At 44.1% G+C, this 25,905-nt stretch overlaps 1 protein-coding gene across 1 annotated transcript in view; it reads left to right on the top strand.

Annotated features, from left to right (window-relative positions):
* The first annotated feature begins 22,523 nt into the window (after nt 1–22,523).
* The window catches only part of LOC121577058 (extracellular serine/threonine protein kinase FAM20C-like), a 123,493-nt gene continuing 120,111 nt past the window's right edge, over nt 22,524–25,905 (top strand). Inside the window, exons 1-2 of the mRNA XM_041890788.2 lie at nt 22,524–23,945; nt 24,349–24,527. Coding sequence (XP_041746722.1) covers nt 23,209–23,945; nt 24,349–24,527 — 916 coding nt within the window. The 5' untranslated portion in view covers nt 22,524–23,208. The remainder of the gene's footprint in view (nt 23,946–24,348; nt 24,528–25,905) is intronic.

Here is a 25,905-nt window from a genome sequence, read left to right as displayed (position 1 = left end):
AGTTGTTACAACAACAAGAAAATAGCTTCAAGTGTTGTGTCCAAATACTGGTGGAGTCAACTAATAAAAGAACGGATGACCTGACCAGAGAGGTCCAGGACCTGAAAAACAGCTCCATGAGTTTAAACAGGAAAACGGCAAGATGACAACAATCTTTAAGTAATTGAGAGAGGACATTAGTTCTGTATGTGAATCCATGATAACAATAACAGAGAAATCAGATTATCTCGATGGACAATCAAGACGGAACAACATTATTGTAGACGGAATTGCAGAATCTCCACATGAGATCTGGACGGAGTCTGAGGACAAAGTGAGGGAAATTATCTCGGAAGATCACTGAAGATGGACCACAGAAAGATTGAGTTGGAGCGCGTCAACAGGACTGGAAAACCCACCACTGGCCCAAGTGACAGGCCCAGGCCGATAGTCGTCAAGTTCCTGAGGTTCAAGGACAAGGTAGCGGTTTTGGAAAGAGCCAAGAATTTGAGGGGAACGTATATCTTCCTCAACGAGGACTATCCTGAAGATGTGCGCAAGAAGAGAAAATCACTTAGCCCGGCCATGAAAGCTGCCAGAGCGCGTGGGGACATTGCTTACATCTGCTATGACAGGCTCATTGTTCACCCTCCCTCCCAAAAGCCTAGAAGGGATGAGAGACCCAAGCCTATGGATTCGTAGCTTCAACCCCGCAGCACACACACTTACACACACCAACTGATTAATGGACTGCTGAATGTATATAGTTTTTTTGTTCTTTTGCTTTGTTTGTTCTTTTCCATATTATGTCTATCTCTAATAAGCTACCCAGGAAAGGGCTGAAAATAGCACATATTAATATATGTAGCCTTAGAAATAAGGTTCATGAAATCAATAACTTTCTAACATCAGATAACATTAATATATTAGCCATTTCTGAGACTCACTTAGATGATTCATTTGATGATACAGCAGCAGCAATACAAGGATAGAACATCTATAGAAGAGACAGAAATGCTTATGGGGGAGGAGTGGCTGTATATATTCAGAGCCTTATCACAGTAATGCTTAGAGAAGGTTCTCATGTCAAGTGTTATTGAAGTACTGTGGCTGCAGGTTCACCTGCCTCATGTAAAGCCTATTCTTTTGGGGTGTTGCTATAGGCCACCAAGTGCGAACAGTCAGTATCTAAATAATATGTGTGAAATGCTTGATAGTGTATGTGATGTAAACAGAGAGGTCTACTTTCTTGGGGACCTGAATATTACTGGTTTTCAGCAAGCTGCCCGCTCAAGAGGAAGCTTCTTACTGTAACCAGTGCCTGTAATCTGATTCAGGTTATTAATGAACCTACCAGGGTGTTTACAAACACTATAGGAACAAGATCATCCACATGTCTCGATCACATTTTTACTAATACTGTAGAACTTTGTTCTAAAGTTGTATCCATACCCATTGGATGCAGTGATCACAAATGGCTATATCCAGGAAAGCCAAGGTAAAAATAACTGGGCCTAAAATAGTGTACAGTCGTGGTCAAACGTTTTGACAATGACACAAGTATTGGTCTTCACAAAGTTTGCTGCTTCAGTGTTTTTAGATATTTTTGTCAGATGTTACTATGGTATACTGAAGTATAATTACAAGCATTCCATAAGTGTCAAAGGCTTTTATTGACAATTACATAAAGTTTATGCAAAGAATCAATATTTGCAGTGTTGACCCTTCTTTTTCAAGATCTCTGCAATCCGCCCTGGCATGCTGTCAATTAACTTCTGGGCCACATCCTGACTGATGGCAGCCCATTCTTGCATAATTAATGCTTGGAGTTTGTCAGAATTTGTGGGTTTTTGTTTGTCCACCCACCTCTTGAGGATCGACCACAAGTTCTCAATGGGATTAAGGTCTGGGGAGTTTCCTGGCCATGGACCCAAAATGTCGATTCCTGGCCAATGACCAAACGTGTTATATACTCCTGAGTGGCGCAGTGGTCTAAGGCACTGCATCACAGTGCTAACTGTGCCACTAGAGATCCTGGTTCGAATCCAGGCTCTGTCGCCGCCGGCCGCGACCGGGAGACTCATGGGCGGCGCACAATTGGCCCAGCGTCGTCCAGGGTAGGGGAGGGAATGGCCGGCAGGGATGTAGCTCAGTTGATAGAGCATGGCGTTTGCAACGCCAGGGTTGTGGGTTCGATTCCCACGGGGGGCCAGTATAAAAAAAATATGTATTCACTAACTGTAAGTCGCTCTGGATAAGAGCGTCTGCTAAATGACTAAAATGTAAATGTTGTTCCCCGAGCCACTTAGTTATCACTTTTGCATTATGGCAAGGTGCTCCATCATGCTGGAAAAGGCATTGTTCGTCACTAAACTGTTCTTGGATGGTTGGGAGAAGTTGCTCTCGTAGGATGTGTTGGTACCATTCTTTATTCATGGCTGTGTTCTTAGGCAAAATTGTGAGTGAGCCCACTCCCTTGGCTCAGAAGCAACCCCACACATGAATGGTCTCAGGATCCTTTACTGTTGGCATGACACAGGACTGATGGTAGCGCTCACCTTGTCTTCTCCGGACAAGCTTTTCCCGGATGCCCCAAACAATCGGAAAGGGGATTCATCAGAGAAAATGACTTTACCCCAGTCCTCAGCAGTCCAATCCCTGTACCTTTTGCAGAGTATCAGTCTGTCGCTGCCATTCTTGACACCAGGCCATCCTCCAAAAGTCTTTGCCTCACTGTGCGTGCAGATGCACTCACACCTGCATGCTGCCATTCCTGCTGCAAGCTCTGCACTGGTGGTGCCCCAATCCCGCAGCTGAATCAACTTTAGGAGACGGTCCTGGCGCTTGCTGGACTTTCTTGGGCGCCCTGAAGCCTTCTTCACAACAATTGAACCTCTCTCCTTGAAGTTCTTGATGATCCGATAAATGGTTGATTTAGGTGCAATCTTACTAGCAGCAATATCCTTGCCTGTGAAGCCCTTTTTGTGCAAAGCAATGATGACGGCATGTGTTTCCTTGCAGGTAACCATGGTTAACAGAGGAAGAACAATAATTTCAAGCACCACCCTCCTTTTAAAGCTTCCAGTCTGTTATACTAACTCAATCAGCATGACAGAGTGATCTCCAGCCTTGTCCTCGTCAACACTCTCACCTGTGTTAACGAGAGAATCACTGACATGATGTCAGCTGGTCCTTTTGTGGCAGGGCTGAAATGCAGTGGAAATGTTTTTTGGGGATTAAGTTCATTTTCATGGCAAAGAGGGACTTTGCAATTAATTGCAATTCATCTGATCACTCTTCATAACATTCTGGAGTATATGCAAATTGACCGTTTTTGCTGTGACTCTAATGTGGATGATGTAAAAAAAGATTTGTTGGTCTGATGTGATTAATAAGGAGCATCCAGTCGCTGCACTTGATGAATTTATGAAATTGCTTCTTCCAATTATTGATAAACATGCACCTGTTAAGAAACTGACTGTTAGAACTGTTAAGGCTCAATGGATTGATGAGGAATTGAAAAATGTATGGTTGAAAGAGATGGGGCGAAAGTAGTGGCCCCCCGTGTAGCTCAGTTGGTAGAGCATGGTGTTTGCAACGCCAGGGTTGTGGGTTTTGCTTCATTGGCAAAGTGGGCAAACTTAAGCAGGAATTGCCAACAACGAACAGTGAGCCATTGTATTCATGTAGAAAAAAAACTAATAATGAAAGAAAAGCATTGTAAATTTGAATTTTGTAAAGTTAGTGTGGGAGAGGTGGAAAAATTATTGTTATCAATCAATAATGACAAACCTCCTGGCTTTAACAACTTAAATGGAAGGCTACTGAGGATGTAGTTGACTATAGCCACTCCTATCTGTCATATCTTTAATCTGAGTCTAGAGGAAGGTGTTTGTCCTCAGGCCTGGAGGGAAGCCAAAGTCATTCCTCTACCCAAGAGTGGTAAAGCAGGCCTTTCCTGGTTCTAACAGCAGACCAATCAGCTTATTGCAAGCTCTTAGCAAACTGTTTGACCAAATACAATGCTATTTCTCTGTAGACAAATTGACAACATACTTTCAGCATGCTTATAGAGAAGGGCTCTCAACATGTACTTCACTGACACAAATAGCTGATGATTGGTTGAAAGAAATTGATAATAAGAATATTGTGGAAGCTGTATTGTTAGATTTCAGTGCAGCCTTTGATATTATTGACCATAACCTGTTGTTGAGAACTTTTTTATGGCTTTTCAACCTCTGCCATATTGTGGATTCAGAGCTATCTATCTAATATATATCAGAGGGTTTTCTTTAATGGAAGCTTCTCTAATGTCAAACATGTTGGTTGTGGTGTACCGCAGGGCAGTTCTCTAGGCCCTCTACTTTTTTTTATTTTTTACAAATGACCTGCAATTAAACAATACCTGTGTGTCCATGTATGCTGATGATTCAACCATATACGTGTCAGCAACAACAGCTAATGAAGTCACTGAAACCCTTAACAAGGAGTTGCAGTCAGCTTTGGAATGGGTGGCCAGTAATAAACTGGTCCTCAACATTTCTAAAACTAAGAGCATTTTATTTGGTACAAATCATTCCCTAAGCTCTAGACCTCAGCTGAATCTAGTAATGAACTAAATTACTTGGTGTTACCTTAGATTGTAAACTGTCATGGTCAAAATATATAGATTCAATGGTTATAAAGATGGGTAGAGGTCTAACCATCATAAAGAGATGTTCTGCTTTTTTGACACCACACTCCACAAAGCAAGTCCTGCAGGCTCTAGTTTTATTTCATCTTGATTATTGTCCAGCCATGTGGTCAAGTGCTGCTAAGAAAGACCTAGTTAAGCTGCAGCTGGCCCAGAACAGAGCGACACATCTTGCTCTTCATTGTAATCATAGGGCTAATGTAAATACTATGCATGCCAGTCTCTCTTGTCTAAGAGTTGAGGAGAGACTGACTGCATTACTTCTTATTTTTATAAGAAACATGAATGTGTTGAAAATTCCTAATTATTTTCAAAGTCAAGTTACGCACAGCTCTGACACACACACTTACCCCACCAGACATGCCACCAGGGGTATTTTCATAGTCCCCAAATCCAGAACAAATTCAAGAAAGCGTACAGTATTATGTAGAGACATTATTGCATGGAACTCCGTTCCATCTCATTTTGCTCAAATGAACAGCAAACCTGGTTTAAAAAAAGATAAAGCAACACCTCACAACACAACGCCTCTCCCCTATTTGACCTAGATATTTTGTGTGTATGTGTTGATATGTAGGCTATGTGTGCCGTTTTAAATGTATGTAGTTCTGTCCTTGAGCTGTTCTTGTCTATTAATGTTCTGTATTATGTCATGTTTTGTGTGGACCCCAGGAAGAGTAGCTGCAGCTTTCACAACAGCTAATGGGTATCCTAATAAATACCAAATATGCTAAACACAGATAATGCTGCCTAGATGTCAGCCGTCTACAAGACAAGACGTCAGTGGCCTGCCGCTACAGTACATTTCATATGAAATTATTACATTTTAAGGGTTTATCATAGATCATAGATCATACAAATCAAATCAAATTTTATGTCACATGCACAACTGGTGTAGACTTTACTGTGCTTGCGAGCCCTTCCCAACGATGCAGAGTAAAAAAATAAATAATAATAATAATAATAAAAATAGTAACGCAAGGAATAAGATAAAAAACACAAGAATGGAGCTATGGGAAACTAGATAGAAAGTATGTATGTAGAAATTATAATGGACATAGATATTTGCAGGTAACTGCCCTTTTTCTGGGCCGCAAATCGCTAAAAATAACTTTTTAAAAAATATATATATATACATCTGCGTGGCCCTCCGTTGAATTTCGAAATCCCAATGTGGCCCTCGAGCCAAAAAGTTTTCCTGCCAATCTGAGAACGACTTAACCCACTGGGCACAGACTTCAATTCAACGTCAATTCCACATTGGTTCAACGTAATTGAATTTAAATATGCCCAGTGGGAAATTTCAGTCATGGATTTATTTTTCTTTAACCCCTGCCCACAGGTTGCAGGGTAGTAGCCTACAACTATACAGTTTTTTTAGGACAGTACATTTACTGTTGGAAGAATACATGGCCACTAGCAGTGGGTAGTATATTTACAGTTAGCGATCTAGTTCATGTGTTTTAATTTTCCACTTCCTCAGGTGTTGAACCCCAAATTAATTAGCCTATGATATTAGTAAAGCGCATAAAGGTGTATGTAATCTCTATTGGACAATAAAGACATCTGGAAATTCTGGATTTTTTACAGTAAAATATAGCAACTATATTCTATTGTCAACCCAAAATTCAACCCAAAAGTTGTCAGTGTGCACAGTGATATGGGCTGGTGTGGAATAAATACCAGGGTTGAATTCTTGTCCCAGTCTGCCCCTGTCCGGTACCGTTTGCTGGACGGTAGCAGAGTGGACGGTCTACTGCTTGGGTGGCTGGAGTCTTTGGCAAATTTTCAGGGCTTCCTCTGACACACTCTAATAGTTAAATGTTCAGACACATCATTAAACATACAATAAAATACCTTACACCGGAAAATAAGTGCGAGGTGTAGATTTAATAACTCTCCAGCAGTAGCATGGTTCACATCATTCTAGCATGACATAATAAACAAATGTTCTTCGCTGAAATAGTTTCAATTCACAGTACAATGTTGCTTTTTCTGCATTTACAGGGCTAACACCATTTCTTAAAAACGTTTTGGCTCACCGATCGCTGAGAGAACCCAAATGTGCTCTGAGGTGAGACTTTATATTAATATTCCATGACACCTGATAAGGAAAAGGCGAGGGGAAAGAACTGCTCTCTCTCTCTCTCTCTCTCTCTCTCTCTCTCGCTCTCTCTCGCTCTCTTTCGTGCAATAAAGCTTGTGTTCGGGGAAAAACAGCTGCAACGTCTTTCAGTTTAGCCATGGGGAAAGTACCCCGGTGTTGAGGCTTTATCACCAAAAGGTCAGTCCATCCTGAGTCTGATTAAAACGATCTTTCCTGGTAACAGTCAGTGCCAACCAGATGGAGCCATCATAATCGTATAAAGTACAACACAGCAGCGGGATGGGGGGAGGCCCAGGAGGATTTGGTATATTGGATATTGAGATCTGTGTTAACATATCGGTTCGACCTTTTATAGAAATGAATGTAAATAGGGATATCACTGGGAATCAGTTGCCAACCTGTGTTTTCCCCCAATGTTCCCTCTCTCTCTCTCTCTCTCTCTCTCTCTCTCCCCCTCTCTCTCTCCCCCTCGCTCTCTCTCTCTCACCTCCCCCTCGCTCTCTCACTCTCTCTCTCCACCCCTCTCTCTCTCTCTCTCGCGCTCTCTCTCTCACCCCCCTCTCGCTCTCTCGCTCTCTCTCTAACCCCCTCTCATTTCATCCCGCCAGTACACTGTGCCATTGTGGGGAGAGATAACAGATCTGAGGTCAGTGTTAAATGGATACCCACCTAATACTGACCTATAACTGAGTGAATGAGTCAGAAAGTCGCCTTCACACACACACACACTGCTGTAATTGAGGTTGTAAAGTGAGACAGGTCAACATGTTGTTTTGTTAATTGTGCTTCATTTGGCATAGTTGTGTGGTCACATTAACTGCAGGTTTGTTGAATGCTTAAACAGTCTTCTGACAGTTTGATCTCTATGTACTGTAACTCGGCTGAAGGAAGGGTCATGGATGTTGTACAATTCATGTCATACAGTTTATGAGTTTACTGTACCTCTGGAAATCATTCCAACGGTGACATCTGAGCTAAACTGAGTCTGTGTACAATGTCTTTCAAACACAGACTGACGAACACCACTTTTCTTTTGTCACCGTGACCTGCCATCCTTTCCAAACACTCAACAAATAAGATCTTTGACTGAACTGAAGCCGAGCCGTGCCGTGCCGCACCGCCTGCCACCTCTCATAACCGTATGTATATTGATTCAGCCATTTTGTGTTTGCGGCTGACGATGATGATGATCATGATGAGGATGGGAGCTGGTTGAGTTGACACTCTGTTCTCTCTATCTCACTCTGAGTGGGAGAGAAATTACAGGAGCTGAGAGGAGCGATATGAGTCAACAGCCAGGTAAATGGGATGGGGGAGACGGGGGCAGGGGGAGAATGGGGGAGAACAGTGGGTGGTGCTAAAGACAATGGGCCTCCTGAAGAAGCTCTGTAACTTTCTCACTCATCATTATTCACGATTCATTCACGAGTATCCATAATCATGGTGGAGAAGTGTTTAGAAACATATTCTATTCTTATTTACAATAAAAGTGACTCAAAAAATGACACAATACATTATTTACCATTCATTTCTATTGAGCGCAAAATAATCTGAAACACAACCAAAACAAACAGCAAATGCATCCAACAAGTTTGTAGAGTCACTAGCTTGATGTAGTCATTGCATGCTATGAATATGGACTTTTTACAACTTTAATACACATATAAGTGAATTTGTCCCAATACTTTTGGTTCCCTAAAATGGGAGGATTATGTACAAAAAGTGCTGTAATTTCTAAACGGTTCACACAATATGGATGAAAACACCCTCAAATTAAAGCTGACAGTTTGCACTTTAACCTAGTCATTGTATGATTTCAACTCCAAAGTGCTGGAGTACAGAGCCAAAACAAACAAAAATATGTCACTGTCCCGATACTTTTAGAGCTCACTGTATTTAAACGAGAACCTAAAACACTCCTTTTTTAGCTTTGCTTTTCCTCAGGGTGCTTTTTTTTGTCTATCAGTTTTTATTATTATTCTTTGGTTTTTTATCCTCTTATGTTTGTTGTGTAGTAAATATTGCGTTGCATCCATGTCTGAAATGTGCTGTATAAATAAAGCTTGATTTGATTTGATAAACATGAGTGTCATAATAAACCGAGAGGAGTACAAATACTGAGGGTAGAAATGTTTTCTAGTCATGAGGATGTTTATATCAACATAAATCTGCTCCATGTTTTCATGGCTAGTATAGCTGCTGTAAGAAAGAGGTCAGGTTACCCTCATATGTTTCAAGTTTCACGTTTTTAATGTCACTTGTACAAGTACAGTGAAATGCCTTTCTTGCTAACACAAAACCCAACAATGCAATAATCAATAACAATGTATTACTAGAAGAAGAATAAAACGAGAAATAATGAATAAGAAATATGAAATACACAATAAAGTAAGTAACTAAGCATACTATATACAGGAAATATTTAAAAACTCAGCTCCAATAAGATTTGAGGGCCCATGCCAAACTTTTTCAACCTCCTGAGGGGGGAGAGGCACTGTCACGCCTTCTTTACTGCTGTGCATGTGTGTTTGGACCATTTTAAGTCTTTAGTGTTTGGACACCGAGGAACTTGAAGCTGTCTACCTGCTCCACTGCCGCCCCGTCGATGTGGATGGGGGTGTGCTCGCCCCTCCGTTTCCTATAGTCCACGATCAGCTCCTTGGTCTTGGTGACGTTGAAGGAAAGGTTGTTGCTCCGGCACCACACTGCCAGGTCACTCCTGCCTGTAGGCTGACTCATCGTCTTCGGTGATCAGGCCTACCACCGTTTTGTCGTCAGCGAACTTGATAATGGTGTTGGAGTCGCGCTTGGCCAACCAGTCATGTGGGGATTACAGACAGGGAAAAGGAGAGGTTGAAAATGACCGTGAATATGCTCCAGCAACGTCTCTGTTGATTTTGTCAGAGAGCATCTAAAAAAAGGCTTTATAAAGTGCACCAAAAGTGGTTCTAAATGACTGGACACATAATAAGATTTTACTGATGCTTTGATTGGGGTTCACGGATAATATCAATATCCGTTGGGAAAGTGTGATTGTATAATTAAATGTGTTTTTAAAAAATTATACAATTGATCCTTACATCTGTGATGTTATTACAAGCTCCCTCCCCAAAAGCTTGAGGGTGACTTTCGCTTTTCTAAGGTAAAATAAGATCTGATGAGCCACTCCACAACAAGAACAACACAGGGTAAGTATTTTAAGGTGTACCTCTCAGACCTACAGTATATTAAGGTGTACCTCTCAGACCTACAGTATATTAAGGTGTACCTCTCTGCCCAGACCTACAGTATATTAAGGTGTACCTCTCAGACCTACAGTATATTAAGGTGTACCTCTCAGACCTACAGTATATTAAGGTGTACCTCTCTGCCCAGACCTACAGTATATTAAGGTGTACCTTTCTGCCCAGACTTACAGTATATTAAGGTGTACCTCTCAGACCTACAGTATATTAAGGTGTACCTCTCAGACCTACAGTATATTAAGGTGTACCTCTCTGCCCAGACCTACAGTATATTAAGGTGTACCTCTCAGACCTACAGTATATTAAGGTGTACCTTTCAGACCTACAGTATATTAAGGTGTACCTCTCTGCCCAGACCTACAGTATATTAAGGTGTACCTTTCTGCCCAGACCTACAGTATATTAAGGTGTACCTCTCAGACCTACAGTATATTAAGGTGTACCTCTCAGACCTACAGTATATAAAGGTGTACCTCTCAGACCTACAGTATATTAAGGTGTACCTTTCAGACCTACAGTATATTAAGGTGTACCTCTCTGCCCAGACCTACAGTATATTAAGGTGTACCTTTCTGCCCAGACCTACAGTATATTAAGGTGTACTTCTCAGTCCTACAGTATATTAAGGTGTACCTCTCTGCCCAGACCTACAGTATATTAAGGTGTACCTCTCAGACCTACAGTATATTAAGGTGTACCTCTCAGACCTACAGTCTATTAAGGTGTACCTCTCAGACCTACAGTATATTAAGGTTTACCTCTCTGCCCAGACCTACAGTATATTAAGGTGTACCTCTCAGACCTACAGTATATAAAGGTGTACCTCTCAGACCTACAGTATATTAAGGTGTACCTCTCTGCCCAGACCTACAGTATATTAAGGTGTACCTCTCAGACCTACAGTATATTAAGGTGTACCTTTCAGACCTACAGTATATTAAGGTGTACCTCTCTGCCCAGACCTACAGTATATTAAGGTGTACCTTTCTGCCCAGACCTACAGTATATTAAGGTGTACTTCTCAGACCTACAGTATATTAAGGTGTACCTCTCTGCCCAGACCTACAGTATATTAAGGTGTACCTCTCTGCCCAGACCTACAGTATATTAAGGTGTACCTCTCAGACCTACAGTATATTAAGGTGTACCTCTCAGACCTACAGTATATTAAGGTGTACCTCTCAGACCTACAGTATATTAAGGTGTACCTCTCAGACCTACAGTATATAAAGGTGTACCTTTCAGACCTACAGTATATTAAGGTGTACCTCTCAGACCTACAGTATATTAAGGTGTACCTCTCAGACCTACAGTATATTAAGGTGTACCTCTCAGACCTACAGTATATTAAGGTGTACCTCTCTGCCCAGACCTACAGTCTAGTAAGATGTACCTCTCAGACCTACAGTCTATTAAGGTGTACCTCTCTGACCTACAGTCTATTAAGGTTTACCTCTCTGACCTACAGTATATTAAGGTGTACCTCTCAGACCTACAGTATATTAAAGTGTACCTCTCAGACCTACAGTATATTTAGAGCACTGGAAGTCAACATAACAAACATATTTCCACAGATCACTGTTATTTGGCCGGACGAGGTAGAGGGGTCGTTACTATATCGGGACCTATCCCTGGAGAGGCCCGCACTCCAAAATAAACTCCACACACAAACACACACACACAAACACACACACACAAAATATGACACAAACAAGCCTCTCTATGCTCCATACGACCCCATACGTACAGGTGTAGGATCTTAATTTGATCCCTTTCCTGTTGCTGGGAATTTTCCTGAAAACCCACACTAACACACGGTTATATTAACATATGCACTTTTCATGTAGCCTACATTTGGACAGCTAATAGCCTAACCACCGATCAAGCAACATTATGGACTACACGTTAACATCCTGTTGCTGCAGGATTATTTTGCTGTGACAAATAGGTCAAATTAAGATCCTACATCGGCCAGGGCCTAAACTAACACATAAAGATCTAGCAGTGTGGAGACTAGGTGCAGCCAGCCGCCTAAACACGACGTATAAATAAACACAAGGTGGGGTTGGGAACCAGGGAGAGCAGGAGGCGGGGGTTAGAGAAGGGGAGGAGTCAGACCTATAGCTAAAGCAGGCAGACAAGGCTGTGTTTCGCAATAGCAGCCTATTATAGCTGAGACTGGGGCTCTTCAGATTACAGATAGCTGGCCTCAGGGCAGAATCACCACATACTGTAGAGGCCTTGTGTTTAGAAGAGTGGAAATTAAGAAGCCTGTCTCGCCCATAGACTTTTATAATAACGGTCTCGTCTCCTACACCCACATGAGGAGAACCTATAGGGAAGTAGGCCATGAAGAGCACTATAAGCCATTCCTGTACATCTGAATATCTACATCCTCCTCTGAGTTTAAATGTTGCTTGATTGCATTTTACAGAGATGGGGGATGCACTACACTCTTCTCATCACAATAGCAGTCTCTCTTTACACACTGAATAAGGATTATGCTAAATGTGGATCATTTGCACCTGAAAGGGCCAATTTCAATTTTGGACTTTTAAATTAATTATATACCTGTATATACCCATTGAGTCTTGAATAATATAACTTATGAATACCTCATGAGCTTAGTTCCATGTTCTTACCCTGTCTTACCCTAAACTTGTTTTATTCATTTGTTTGTAAACAAAGTAATTGTAAACAAACACTGTATAGCCTCAAAACATTGTTAAAAATGTAATGTTGATCATATGGATGGTCAGTCCTTGCATCTATAGCTCTGTCTATGAATTTGAGATTGGCTAAATTTCTTCAGCCCCATCCCTCAGCTACACTCTTAGAAAAAAGGGTTCCAAAAGGGTTATTTGCGGAGGGATAGGGTTCTACCAAGAACTGTTTTCATCTGAAGGACCATTTTAGGAAGAAAGGGTTCTTTGATGAATCTTTGGAAGGCAATAAGGGTTCTTTGGAAGGCAACAAGGGTTCTACATAGATCTCTTCTGAATCTGATAGGATTTTTTGTTTCTTTCTTTTAGATAGTGCCTGAGCATTAGTGCTTACCTCAGTGTTTACACCTTTACATCAGGAGTTTGGGTAATCGTATAACTTTAAAAAGATACATGTGAGAATGTTTTAAACTGTACCTATATGGGAATATTTGTGCATGTGTCTGGTATTCCCTTAATCATTTTACATATACAGTACTGCCATGATTTCTGTCTTTCAAATGAGTATTTTATATGATTTTATTGAGCAAAGGCTAGGAGAACAGAAGGGTATGAGTGAATCAGCAGTGTATTGTACTGTATGGTAAACAGCAAATTGGCCAGTTTTACCTTGTGTAGATTCTTCACTGTAACATGTCTAGTGTTGATTCAGGAGTTAAATTAACTTAACACTCAGTGATGTAATAGAACCCCGGTGTTGGTGTTAATAACCAGAGCTGAGTGTGATTATGTCATTTTTTCTAAGAGTGTATTTGCCAAACCAGTGGTGGGGGAAGCTCTTTGTTATTGTTTTTACTGCAGGTTGCCACTTTAAAGAAAATAAAAAGGTTCAAATAGATGGAGAAAAACCAGCCCACATATAATTAAGCTGCAATGTCTTTACAATTTTGTGGCAATTAACTGCTTTGATTTCTTGTAATTCATACATAGACAATTATATAATGTACCAATAGTGTAAATCTTAATTCACACGAATGTCATGAGCCCTCTCACTCCACTGGGTTACCACCTTAAGTTGTTTCCACTCTGCTCACCACTCTCTCTCTACTCAGCCTAACTAGCTCCACCTGTCCCTGCTCTGCTCGGCTCTAATTACTCTGCCAGCTGCGCTGCATTACCCACTAACCTCTCCCAGTATTTATAGCCCTGTCTTTCAGCTCTCCTTTGTCAGATCGTCTGCAAAGCTCACACCCGGAACCTGTGTGCTCGCGCTTCTGGCTCACCCTTGTTTTGTGACCCCGGACCTGCCTGATTCCTGGATACTCTTCTGCCCCAGGAGAACCAGACCTGCTTCCTGCCATTACGACTCCTGACTACTCTTCGACCCCGGTAACTCTGACCAGCCTTCTGCCTTGCTACTACGTATTTGGATTTCCCTTGAACTGTACTTCTGCCTGTTTTCATCCGCCCCGTTGTGTCTGTGTTTCCTCCCCCCCCCAGGACTTCTGGACCACCAACCACCGGCGTCATCGGACGCATCGCTGCCACTGGGGGAGGCACAGACCCAGCACATCGGACGGGATAACCCCTGGAGCCTTCACTCACTCCCCTACATCCCTTTCCCCTTAAGTTTAAATAAACTTTCTGGTGTGACGCAATTGTGGTCCTCTTGTCGTCTGTCTGAACCGTGACAGTACGATCTGACCATTATGGACTCAGCGCACACTTCCCCCCGACATGGAAACCGAAGAACCTGAGCAACCCACCGCCATGCTACGCCTGGAACACACTGAGAGAGAGCTAGGCCGCATGAGCGGCGACATCACCTCTCTGCTTCAGGCCGGCTACCAACAGCATCAGCAGTTCCAGCAGCACCAGCAGCAGTCCCAGCAGCAGCAACAACAACTCGCCATGATCATTCAACTCCTCACCAACCTGACCCCAGCCAGTCTGCCCACCAGCCCTGCCCCCGAGTTACCTGCCCCGGTCATTGCAGCCGCTGCTCCGGAACCCAAGATTGGAAACCCCGAGCGGTTCAACGGCGATTCTACCCAGGTCCGGCCATTCCTGACTAGCTGCCGACTTCAGTTCTCCTTGCAGCCAAGGACCTTCGCCACGGAGGGGGCTAAGGTTGGGTATGCCATCACTCACCTGACGGGCCGAGCTCGACTCTGGGGAACAGCAGAGTTCGAACGTCAAACCCCCGCATGTGCAACCTTCGACCTGTTTGCTGAGGAGATGCTGAAGGTGTTTGACCTGGATTCACCAACCGCAGAGGCGTCTCGTGAACTGTTCAGTATTCGACAAGGCAGACGTACAGTCGCAGACCATTCCATCGACTTCCGAACCCTGGCTAGACGAAGTTCTTGGAACACACCATCGTTGGTGGACGCGTTCTTCCATAGTTTGGCTGACTATATCAAGGACGAGTTGGTCTCCCAGGAACTGCCTTCCACTCTTGATGAAGCCATCGCACTGACTGTCAGGATCGACAGAAGGATACAGACCCGTCGTCGTGAGAGGGGGCGCCAAGGTCCACCTACTACCGGCATTCGGAGAGATCCGACTGGGTTCCTGTCATCTACTGCCACTCACCCAGGTCAGCTTGATCAGTCTGAGCCTATGGAGATTGGGCGAGCCTCTCTCACTCCTGCAGAGCGCCAGCGACGCTTCACCTCAAACCTCTGCCTCTATTGTGGAGGTGACGGACATCGTGTGGTAACCTGCCCTTTAAAGGGCCGAAGCTCACCGGGCATAGGGGGAGTCCGGTTGAGTTCAATGACCATCCAGTCCTCCGACCGCAAACCCCTGCTGCAAGTTCACCTCCGCCTCTCTGACTCAACTCACACCCTGGCTGCTCTGGTGGATTCTGGCGCCCGAAGCCAACATAATGGACATCAAGCTGGCACGCCAACTGGGACTGGAGAACCTCCGTTTGACACCTCCTATTCCTGCCCGGGCACTGGACGGACACTTACTCGGATCGGTCACTCATGTCACGGCCCCGGTCTCGATGGGTCTGTCCGAAACCATCAAGAAACTATCCAGTTTCACCTGCTCCCCTCTCCAGGCCAACCCCTCATCCTGGGTTACCCATGGCTCCGCCGGGCACAACCCTCAGCTCGACTGGGTGACCGGGGTGATCAGGGAGTGGGGAGAGGACTGCCACCGAACCTGCCTGCTTGCTGCCGCACTACCCCCTCGGCCAGTACCTACTAACTCCGCTCCTGACCTCTCCAATGTCCCAGAATGCTACCATGGTCTCAGAGAGGTGTTTAACAAAGCTAGAGCCACACTCCTCAGATCCGTTGCCAGCTACACTACCGGGGCCAACCGTCGGAGAATTCCTGCTCCCACCTACCATGTTGGTCAAAGGGTGTGGTTGTCATCGAAGAACCTGCCACTCAGGGTGGAGTCGCAGAAGCTGGCACCTCGGTTCATTGGCCCATTCCCTATCATAAGAGTGATTAGCCCAACTGCTGTCCGGCTCCAACTGCCTAATTCCCTGAGGGTGCACCCCACTTTCCATGTGTCTAAGATTAAGCCCGTCCATGAGAGTCCGCTGGTCCCTGCTGCGCCTTGTCCTCCTCCTCCACGGCTCGTCGATGGTGGTCTGGTTTACACCGTCCGCCGCCTGCTTCGGTCCAGACGGAAGGGTAGGGGTCTCCAGTACCTCATTGACTGGGAGGGCTATGGACCTGAGGAAAGGACCTGGGTGCCAGCTAGTCGGATTGTGGATAGGACTCTCATCACCGCTTTCCACCAACGGCATCCTGATCAACCTGCAATCCGTAGGGGCCGCCCCAGAGGGATCCCTAACCGTCCTGCCCGCTCGGCTTCCTGTCCTGTGCCTGATCCTGTCTCGGGACCTGTCCCATCTCCCGACCACGGCCCTCCGGCTTCCTCCGAGGATGAGGACGTTCGCTCGGACCGTTCGGAGGAGTTCTAGCCCTCCTCCGGCTCCCCTCCTCCCGCCCGGCGTGGTGTTGCTCTTGGGACTTCTGGGGCCGTCCCTTGGGGGGGGGGTTCTGTCATGAGCCCTCTCACTCCACTGGGTTACCACCTTAAGTTGTTTCCACTCTGCTCACCACTCTCTCTCTACTCAGCCTAACTAGCTCCACCTGTCCCTGCTCTGCTCGGCTCTAATTACTCTGCCAGCTGCGCTGCATTACCCACTAACCTCTCCCAGTATTTATAGCCCTGTCTTTCAGCTCTCCTTTGTCAGATCGTCTGCAAAGCTCACACCCGGAACCTGTGTGCTCGCGCTTCTGGCTCACCCCTTGTTTTGTGACCCCCGGACCTGCCTGATTCCTGGATACTCTTCTGCCCCAGGAGAACCAGACCTGCTTCCTGCCATTACGACTCCTGACTACTCTTCGACCCCGGTAACTCTGACCAGCCTTCTGCCTTGCTACTACGTATTTGGATTTCCCTTGAACTGTACTTCTGCCTGTTTTCATCCGCCCCGTTGTGTCTGTGTTTCCTCCCCCCCCCAGGACTTCTGGACCACCAACCACCGGCGTCATCGGACGCATCGCTGCCACTGGGGGGAGGCACAGACCCAGCACATCGGACGGGATAACCCCTGGAGCCTTCACTCACTCCCTACATCCCTTTCCCCTTAAGTTTAAATAAACTTTCTGGTGTGACGCAATTGTGGTCCTCTTGTCGTCTGTCTGAACCGTGACAACGAATAGTTCATCTAAAATGGCACCCTATTCCCTAGTGAACTATATAGGGAATGGGGTGTCATTTTGACTTAGCATATATAGATAAAGTCATTACCGTCAGTTAAAGGGATCATTTAAATTAAATCTCCACGTCCTTACAATTCAACAGTGGCTGGCCTGTGAACTCTAAATGAAAGCGTGGAAGACTTGAAGATGGCGAGAAGGAAGGAGGGAAGGAGGGAGTGAGGGAACAAACAAATTAGCAATAAGAGGGGAGTTTTGTGGCTTATTGGGGCCAACAGAGGGCAATGTTATCTGTAACATCCATTTAAATCTGCCATATCAGGTGGAGGAGCACATCAGGGATGGAAATGAGGCTTGTTCCATGGATGTTCCGTTCAACCCCGGTAACGCCAAGGGCAGATTCATACAAATGCAGCTACCACACAATGCATATGTAACGTTTGGAGCGCAATGACGAGGAGTGAAGGTGGAATGAGGTTTGAGAAAGTGGAGAGGAAAGGCCAACCCAACCCGTCTTCTCTGATAATGCATTGGCATTTCTTATTTCTCCTTTTAAAAGCTTGAGGGTGACTTTCGTATCTTACCTTCATGTATTTCCATTCCATATAGTGACGTGTGATGTCATTCCTAACCAGATACAGTACCAGTCCCACTTTTACTGCACATTTCAGTACAGAAGCTCACAACACTGTGCATTCACACAACTATAAAATCAAGTAAGCAACTTTTTCCCAATTATAGCTTTCCCACCAAAACCACAGCACTTACTGCCCTCTATAGCCAATCAGAGCCTATTTCCCACCAGCCCCTATATAGCAAATAGATACGTCACACACTGCTGAGATAGCATTGATGAAGATAAGGATTTGCTATCTCACTGTACTCCCCAATACATATAGGACACCAAGTGCATTCGGAAAGTATTCAGACCTATTGACTTTTTCCACATTTTGTTACATTGCAGCCTTATTCTAAAATGTATTAAATTGTTTTTTCCCCTCATCAATCTACACACAATGTCCCGTAATGACAAAGCAAAAACAGGTTCTTAGATTTTTTTGCTAATTTATAAAAAAGAAAAAACTGGAAAATCACATTTACATAAGTATTCAGACCCTTTACTCAGTACTTTGTTGAAACAATTTTGGCAGCGATTACAGCCTCAAGTCTTCTTGGGTATGACGCTACAAGCTCGGCACACCTGTATTTGGGGAGTTTCTCCTATTCTTCTCTGCAGATCCTCTCAAGCTCTGTCAGGTTGGATGGGGAGCGTTGCTGCACAGCTATTTTCAGGTCTCTCCAGAGATGTTAGATCGGGTTGAAGTCCGGGCTCTGGCTGGGCCACTCAAGTACATTCAGAGACTTGTCCCGAAGCCTCTCCCGCGTTGTATTGGCTGTGTGCTTAGGGTCGATGTCCTGTTGGAAGGTGAACCTTCGCCACAGTCTGAGGTCCTGAGCACTCTGGAGCAGGTTTTCATCAAGGATCTCGCTGTACTTTGCACTGTTCATCTTTGCCTCGATCCTGACTAGCCTCCCAGTCCCTGCCGCTGAAAAACATCCCCACAGCATGATGCTGCCACCACGCTTCACCGTAGGGATGATGCCAGGTTTCCTCCATACGTGACGCTTGGCATTCAGGCCAAAGAGTTCAATCTTGGTTTCATCAGACCAGAGAATCTTGTTTTTCATGGTCTGAGAGTCTTTAGGTGCCTTTTGGCAAACTCCAAGAGGGCTGTCTTGTGCCTTTTACTGAGGAGTGGCTTCCATCTGGCCACTCTACCATAAAGGCCTGATTGGTGGAGTGCTGCAGATATGGTTGTTCTTCTGGAAGGTTCTTCTAGAGCTCTGTCAGAGTGACCATCGGGTTTTTGGTCACCTCCATGATCAAGGTCCTTCTCCCCCGATTGCTCAGTTTGGCCGGGCGGCCAGCTCTAGGAAGAGTCTTGGTGGTTCCAAACTTCTTCCATTTAAGAATGATGGAGGTCACTGTGTTCTTGGGGACCTTCAATGCTGCAGACATTTTTGGTACCCTTCCCCAGATCTGTGCATCGACACAATCCTGTCTCGGAGCTCTATGGACAATTCTTTCGACCTCATGGCTTGGTTTTTGCTCTGACATGCACTGTCAACTATGGGACCTTATATAGACAGGTGTGTGCCTTTCCAAATCATGTCCAATCAATTGAATTGACCACAGGTGGACTCCAATCAAGTTGTAGAAACATCTCAAGGATGATCAATGGAAACAGGAAGCACCTGAGCTCAATTTCGAGTCTCATAGCAAAGGGTCTGAATACTTATGTAAATAAAGTATTTCTGCTTTTTCTGTTTGCAAAAATGTCTAAAAACCTGTTTTCACTTTGTCATTATGGGGTATTGTGTGTAGATCGCTGAGTATTTTCTATTTATTTAATCCATTTTAGAATAAGGCTTTAACGTAACAACAAGTCAAGGGGTCTGAATACTTTCCGAAGGAACTGTATGTCCCTTTACAGTATTTATGACCTAGGTCGTTCCGTATCCAGAGACGTATCCTTCTGCAGTCCCTCACTGTTAGGCTACTGGTACAGGTGACAAATGTTATTGCAACACACTGTTAAAATGAAGTGCTAACACTAAAACTGGTGGCAACTGAGCTTCCACCAACTTGAAGTAGACAAAACAACTTTGCTGGAGTATTGAAACACATGGGTGTGAGGGTTATGAAAAAGATTTAAGATGTACTGAAACATTCATCCTGAGGTGTTCTGAAACATGACATGGTGTGTTGTAACACCACATAATCAAGAGTTGTGTAATATATTTTTATAGGGCAATGATCAGTAAAATATCAAGAATACAAAGGTGGTCTTGATTCATATTGAAAGGATGAATGAACTGCACAATGCAGTCAATCATTCAGGCCAGGGCGTTTGTGAAGAGTCACTGATCCATTGACTGCATGCTAACATCATCATGCCTACCTGACTGACATCAATACACATCCATTCAACCCTGGCTAATTCTCCTCAGGTAGGAGAGGAAGCTAGAATAGTCCAAGAATACAAAGGTGGACTTGATTCATATTGAAAGGTTGAATGAACTGCACAATGCACCCAGTTATTGGGGGGGGTTCACTAACCCATTGAGTGTATGCTGTCATCATCATGCCTACCTGACTGACATTAATAGACATATGGCTCTGGCTATTTCACCCTAGGCAAGAGACAGGAAGCTAGAGCGGTCATTGTAGATGATCATAGTGGATGATGGGTAACAAGTGAAGCATTGTCTCTATGTACAGATGTAGGATCTACATTTGAGCCAGTTTGCTACAGCTGGAAAATAAACCTGCAGCAACAGAAAATGTCAATTATTATGTGGATTATAATGAATAAACATTTTTTTTAGGGGTTGCTACATTTTTCATTAGGGTAAATGAATTCTGACATTTTAAAGTGGAAATTACAAACTTTAGTAGCCTTTTTAAACCATTAATACACTACACGTTTGCATTTCCTGTTGTGCAGGACAATCCTCAGCAACAAAAGACTGATCAAATTAAGATCATAGATCTGTAGTCTGAATCAATTCCATCACACACCAAATAAGTCCTATGAACATTATCCCATAGAGATCTGTAGCTTTATTCATTTCTATGACAACTCATTCTTCATTAATGTAATAGCATCTTTTAATTGAGTTAGTTACTTGCTATTTTATTGAGTTTCTTCTTGGCTTCAAAAGTCAATGTGTCACCCCATGTTATCCCTGCAGGAAGCCAACATAGAAATTTGGTGAACTAATCTCTAATCTATTAAGTGGGGCCATGTTCCTCCTCCTCTGTCTCACACAATAGGCAAGACTGTAGTGGTCTGTTGTGTTAGGCGAGTGAGTGACTAGACTGTTACTTGCTTCCTGGAAAGGCTCCTTTTGGTAGGACTGAAATAAACCCATAATTTCTCACTCACTCACTTTAGTACACACACACACACACAATCGCAATCATACACACACACACACACACACACACACACACACACACACACACACACACACACACAGACAGACAGACAGACAGGTACGCACACACACACAATTCCCATTTAGTGCCCGGATTGACAATTATCATTATGTTCCCATCTAATCTTGCCTTTACAGATACTTAATTAGTCCTCATGGTTAATGTACTGTTTTAATGAGTAAATCCCTATACAGTCTAAAACCCTCCCTATACCACTGTGGTGTGGCATGGCGCAGCCCCCACTGTCCGTCTGTCTCCACAGTCATGTTGTTAAGCCATGCTGCTTTTACTGTAATTATAATGTAATCTCAAAAGGTAATCATGATGGACGTGATCGGTCACACATGGATAAAACAGTAGTTATCGTCCAACCATCCTAACCCTAACCATCCATTCAGTAGCTTTACTGCCGGTCCAATTAGCCATAAAGACTACCATTGGTCTGTTGATTGGGAAGTGGAGGCAGAAGATGTGAATATTATCTGCAGCCATCTGTTGTTTCTGTACATTTCCATACTGCCTGGTATTCCTGTCGTTGTTTTTGGCCACATAAAAAAAAGTAATATATGTTGATGATGCAGCTGTACCACAGGAGGTTGGTGGCACCTTAATTGGGGAGGACGGCTCATAGTAATGGCTGGAACTGAATTAATGGAATGGTATCAAACATATATGTTTGATACCATTCCATTTACTCCATTCCAGCCATTATTATGAGCCGTCCTCCCCTCACTAGCCTCCTGTGTGCTGTACAGATAATGCAGTGCTGATTTGACTGAATGGAGCCCCTGGACTGACACTGACATGTCTCCATAAGGATGCCTCCGTGATGCAAGCAGATGCACTTCACTAATAAATAGACATAAATAATTTAATGTATAGTATACATACAATATTGTGCGACAGTGGATTTTCGCCACTGGGATGAGACGCCCTCTTCTTGCACAGCCAGGATATGCAGGGAGAATATTTTCAACAACGCAGACACATGCAGGCCAGGCACTTGAGCCTCAGATGGTTGCTATCCTCGTCCTCTCTCTATGACTGTAGGAGAGACTCAGCCAATCTGTGCACGGTGACGCACCGCAAGGCTGGATCTAGACGCGCTTCATCATCATATTTAACACACCCACCCTCAATCTCACACTGGAAAGACAGTGGTTATCTTTTTCCTCGAGCAAAAGGCACATCTTCGAGAGAGAAAGCGAATCGGCACCTGTCCGAATTATTTGTTTGATTTGTCTCGTTTTGGTTGTTTTGTATTGCCTGTCGTTATTCGGGATTTGTTGTGTGAACGTTGTCATTTACTTCGTCCTGGGTCGCTTACTGTGCAGTAGGCTATAGGTGTACTAATTCACGTAGCCTACACTTTTTAAACCTACGGCGCCTTTCAACGTTCGTTTACCGTTTATCGTGGCAAAGGAGGAGTCTCAAATAGTCTTATTTTTTAAATTATATTTTGACATTGGTAAATAGCGCTCTCTGCGGACTGGACCAATGAGTTGCCCATGCCCAGCGGATCCACGAGTTCACGCTCAATAGCTGGACCGATGTGCGCCAGCAGACCCCGGAAACACACACCTCTGATGGATAATTTATCTACCGTTTTCGAGCTGCTTTCGGGCCCTTTGCACTTTCTTTATACCTTATGTTGTGCATAAAGCCTTGAGGTAGGACTCGGAGTTGTAGAGCCGAAAGCAGTTGAGATAATGCCGCTTGCCCAACTCGACCTTTGGTCTGAACCGAGTCGACCTGTTTTACCTGGGCGCATGCTGAGAATCCTCTCGTTCTGAATCACAAAAGGAGCCTGCTGTCTGGACTTCTATGTGGTTGGGAATACAAAAGTTGAACACTGAAAACTTTAGTCTACTCAAGACGGCAAGAAGTGAAGATGGTTACGTGTTCAACGTGTATTTCATTAAATTGGCATCCAGTGTAATAAACATCATCAGTGATGTAGTGAGTCTGTTCATATGTGTGTTCATCATTTGCGGTAAATATTCACAACTGCTCAAACAGGGGACTATGAAGATGCTACTCTTCCGTAAATTCCGGGTTTTGATTCTCATGGTGTTTCTAATCGCCTGCTCGATGCACATCTTGATAGATTTGTTACCAAAGCTGGAGAAGCGCAGCAACATCGGCTGCTCCTGCTCGCACACGCCGAGCAAGGACCCTCAGAACTGGGCTAAACACCGAGCCAGGTCGGGAGTGGAGTCAGGCTGGCCTAACAAACACACTCTGAGAATCCTCCAGGACTTCAGCAATGAGCCAAACTCTAACATCTCTTCCCATTCTCTGGAGAAGACCCCCAAAGCAGGGGACAAAACGGAAGCCTTTAAACGGCCTGAACATTTTCCGCAAAATGGTGACAAGAATAGACGGTTTATACAGGACACTGTGGTCAACAAAAACGTACCTGTCAAGGGTTCAAGGTTGCTGGCGCTGTTTGACCACCCGTTATTCAAGAGAGCCTTACCATCTCTGACCGACGAGGACACCTTATTCAACGTCAACACAGACATCAGATTAGACCCCAAAGCCACAGAGAATCAGGAATGGTAACATATTTTTTTATATTGATATTTATAGACCATCACCACAATCTGAAAGTGATTATTAGCCTCCTCAAATTCAACTCAAGACATGAACATAAATTAAACAAACAATACACCAAGGATATGATGTGTTAATTACAAACGTAATCTTGTTACTATACATTAATAAAGGTGTTATTACACAAAGGGTTATAGGCTACCTAACCATATTATCAAATGTCCCTCTTGCAAATTCAAGTCACTTTGCAAAACATGTCACCTCTTAACACATGAAACACTAAAACAGCTGAAACACTAAAAAGGAGGGCGGTCTAGGGGTTACACAAAATGCATAATCATGTCATCCTCCCCATTGTAATAACACTGATCACCTCTCCCTCCTACTCCCTCCCCTCTTCCCCCCCAGGCACGCTGAGGGGAACATGGAGGAGTACACTCCAACAGGAGGGGAGCTGGCGGCTGACTCCTACCCCAACTGGCTCCGCTTCCACATAGGGATTAATCGATATGAGCTCTACTCCAGACACAACCCAGTCATCGATGCCCTCCTCAGGGACCTGGTCTCACAGAGAATCACCAGCGTCGGTAAGTCAGAGGAGAGGAGAAGGTAGCTTCTCTATAGCCTTGTTCCAGATCTGTTTTTGCTTCGTTCAGCCAACTCTCATGCCATAGAAGTTGAGAAACTAGCCTGGTCCCAGATCTGTATGTGGTTTGTTTAGCCAACTCCTCTGACTATCATTGTCACAGAGAACTTGGCGAAGGCACATACAGATGGGACCGGGCTAGTTTTTTCTGTGTATGGCTCAACAACCATAGTCAGAGGAGTTGGCTAAACGAAGCACATAAACAGATCTGGAACCAGGCTCATTTCTGCTCTGTATGGCACAACAACAGCAGTCAGAGGAGTTGGCTAAACGGAGCATATAAACAGATCTGGGACCAGGCTAGGTTCTCTCTAAAGATCTACACACAGTGAAATGAGAGGATGCAGGGTGGATGCAGCTTGGTCTGGCAGTATGGCCAGCTACATGTTGTGCTCCCTCCAGCCCATGTAATTACACAGCTATATGACTGCTGAGAGGCCAGGATGTCAATACCAATTGAGACTACAGAAGCCAGCAGTTGGTAGGTTGGGTTTTTCTCTATATAGCAAGCTACAGTCACACCTACTTCACTCATTCACAGAAGGAATACAATACAAATGATGAATGGATATTATATACTGTATATTGATAGTGTATGACAAATTCAATTTTCTAGTTGATAGGTGACATATTTGGTAATGTGAATTTGCTTCAACCTAACCCACACTAGGACACGTAGAACATAGAGCCTAAAGCCTTTGGGTCTGTTACATGAGGGCATCTTCCCTATAGAGTGGGTATGCAAACAGTCTAGAGACTGAAGCATTGACATTTTCCTTTTGAACGGTTCACCCTCTTCTCTCCTTTGCACAGCACATGTCAACATCTCTTTTACATAAAACAATATTTTCTCAAAGCTATAATGATATTTTTGAAAGAACTAGTGGCTATTTCTTGGGGCCAATTTGTTTTACTGACCAAGAAAATGACTTTGTTGAATTTTGTCCCTTTTTGGATATGAGGATTCCAGCATCTGCTCTCTGAACAGCTGTCTCAGGAGTCCCTGTAGAATGGCTTATTATGTTCTAAGTTCTAGAGCGAGAGAGAGAGAGGGAAGAAAGAAGAGAGCGAGAGAGAACAGAGAGAACAGATAGAACAGAAAGAACAGAGAGAGAAAACAGACAGCGATGTGAATGCACTCTCTGTCCTTCACCTCCCAGTCTCCTTCCTGATCAAACAAACACTGTGACATCATCTGTCACTCACACTGTGTACACAGTCACACACAGTCTGAACTGAATCAGTGGGAGAGGTTGACCATCCTCTGGAGGGGGAAATCCATTACGTATTTGATTAGATCATATCTGAAGATTTCATTG

The sequence above is a fragment of the Coregonus clupeaformis genome, chromosome 1, assembly GCF_020615455.1.
Source record: "Coregonus clupeaformis isolate EN_2021a chromosome 1, ASM2061545v1, whole genome shotgun sequence".
Lineage (NCBI taxonomy): Eukaryota > Metazoa > Chordata > Actinopteri > Salmoniformes > Salmonidae > Coregonus > Coregonus clupeaformis.
This window is presented reverse-complemented; position numbering and strand designations above follow the sequence as displayed.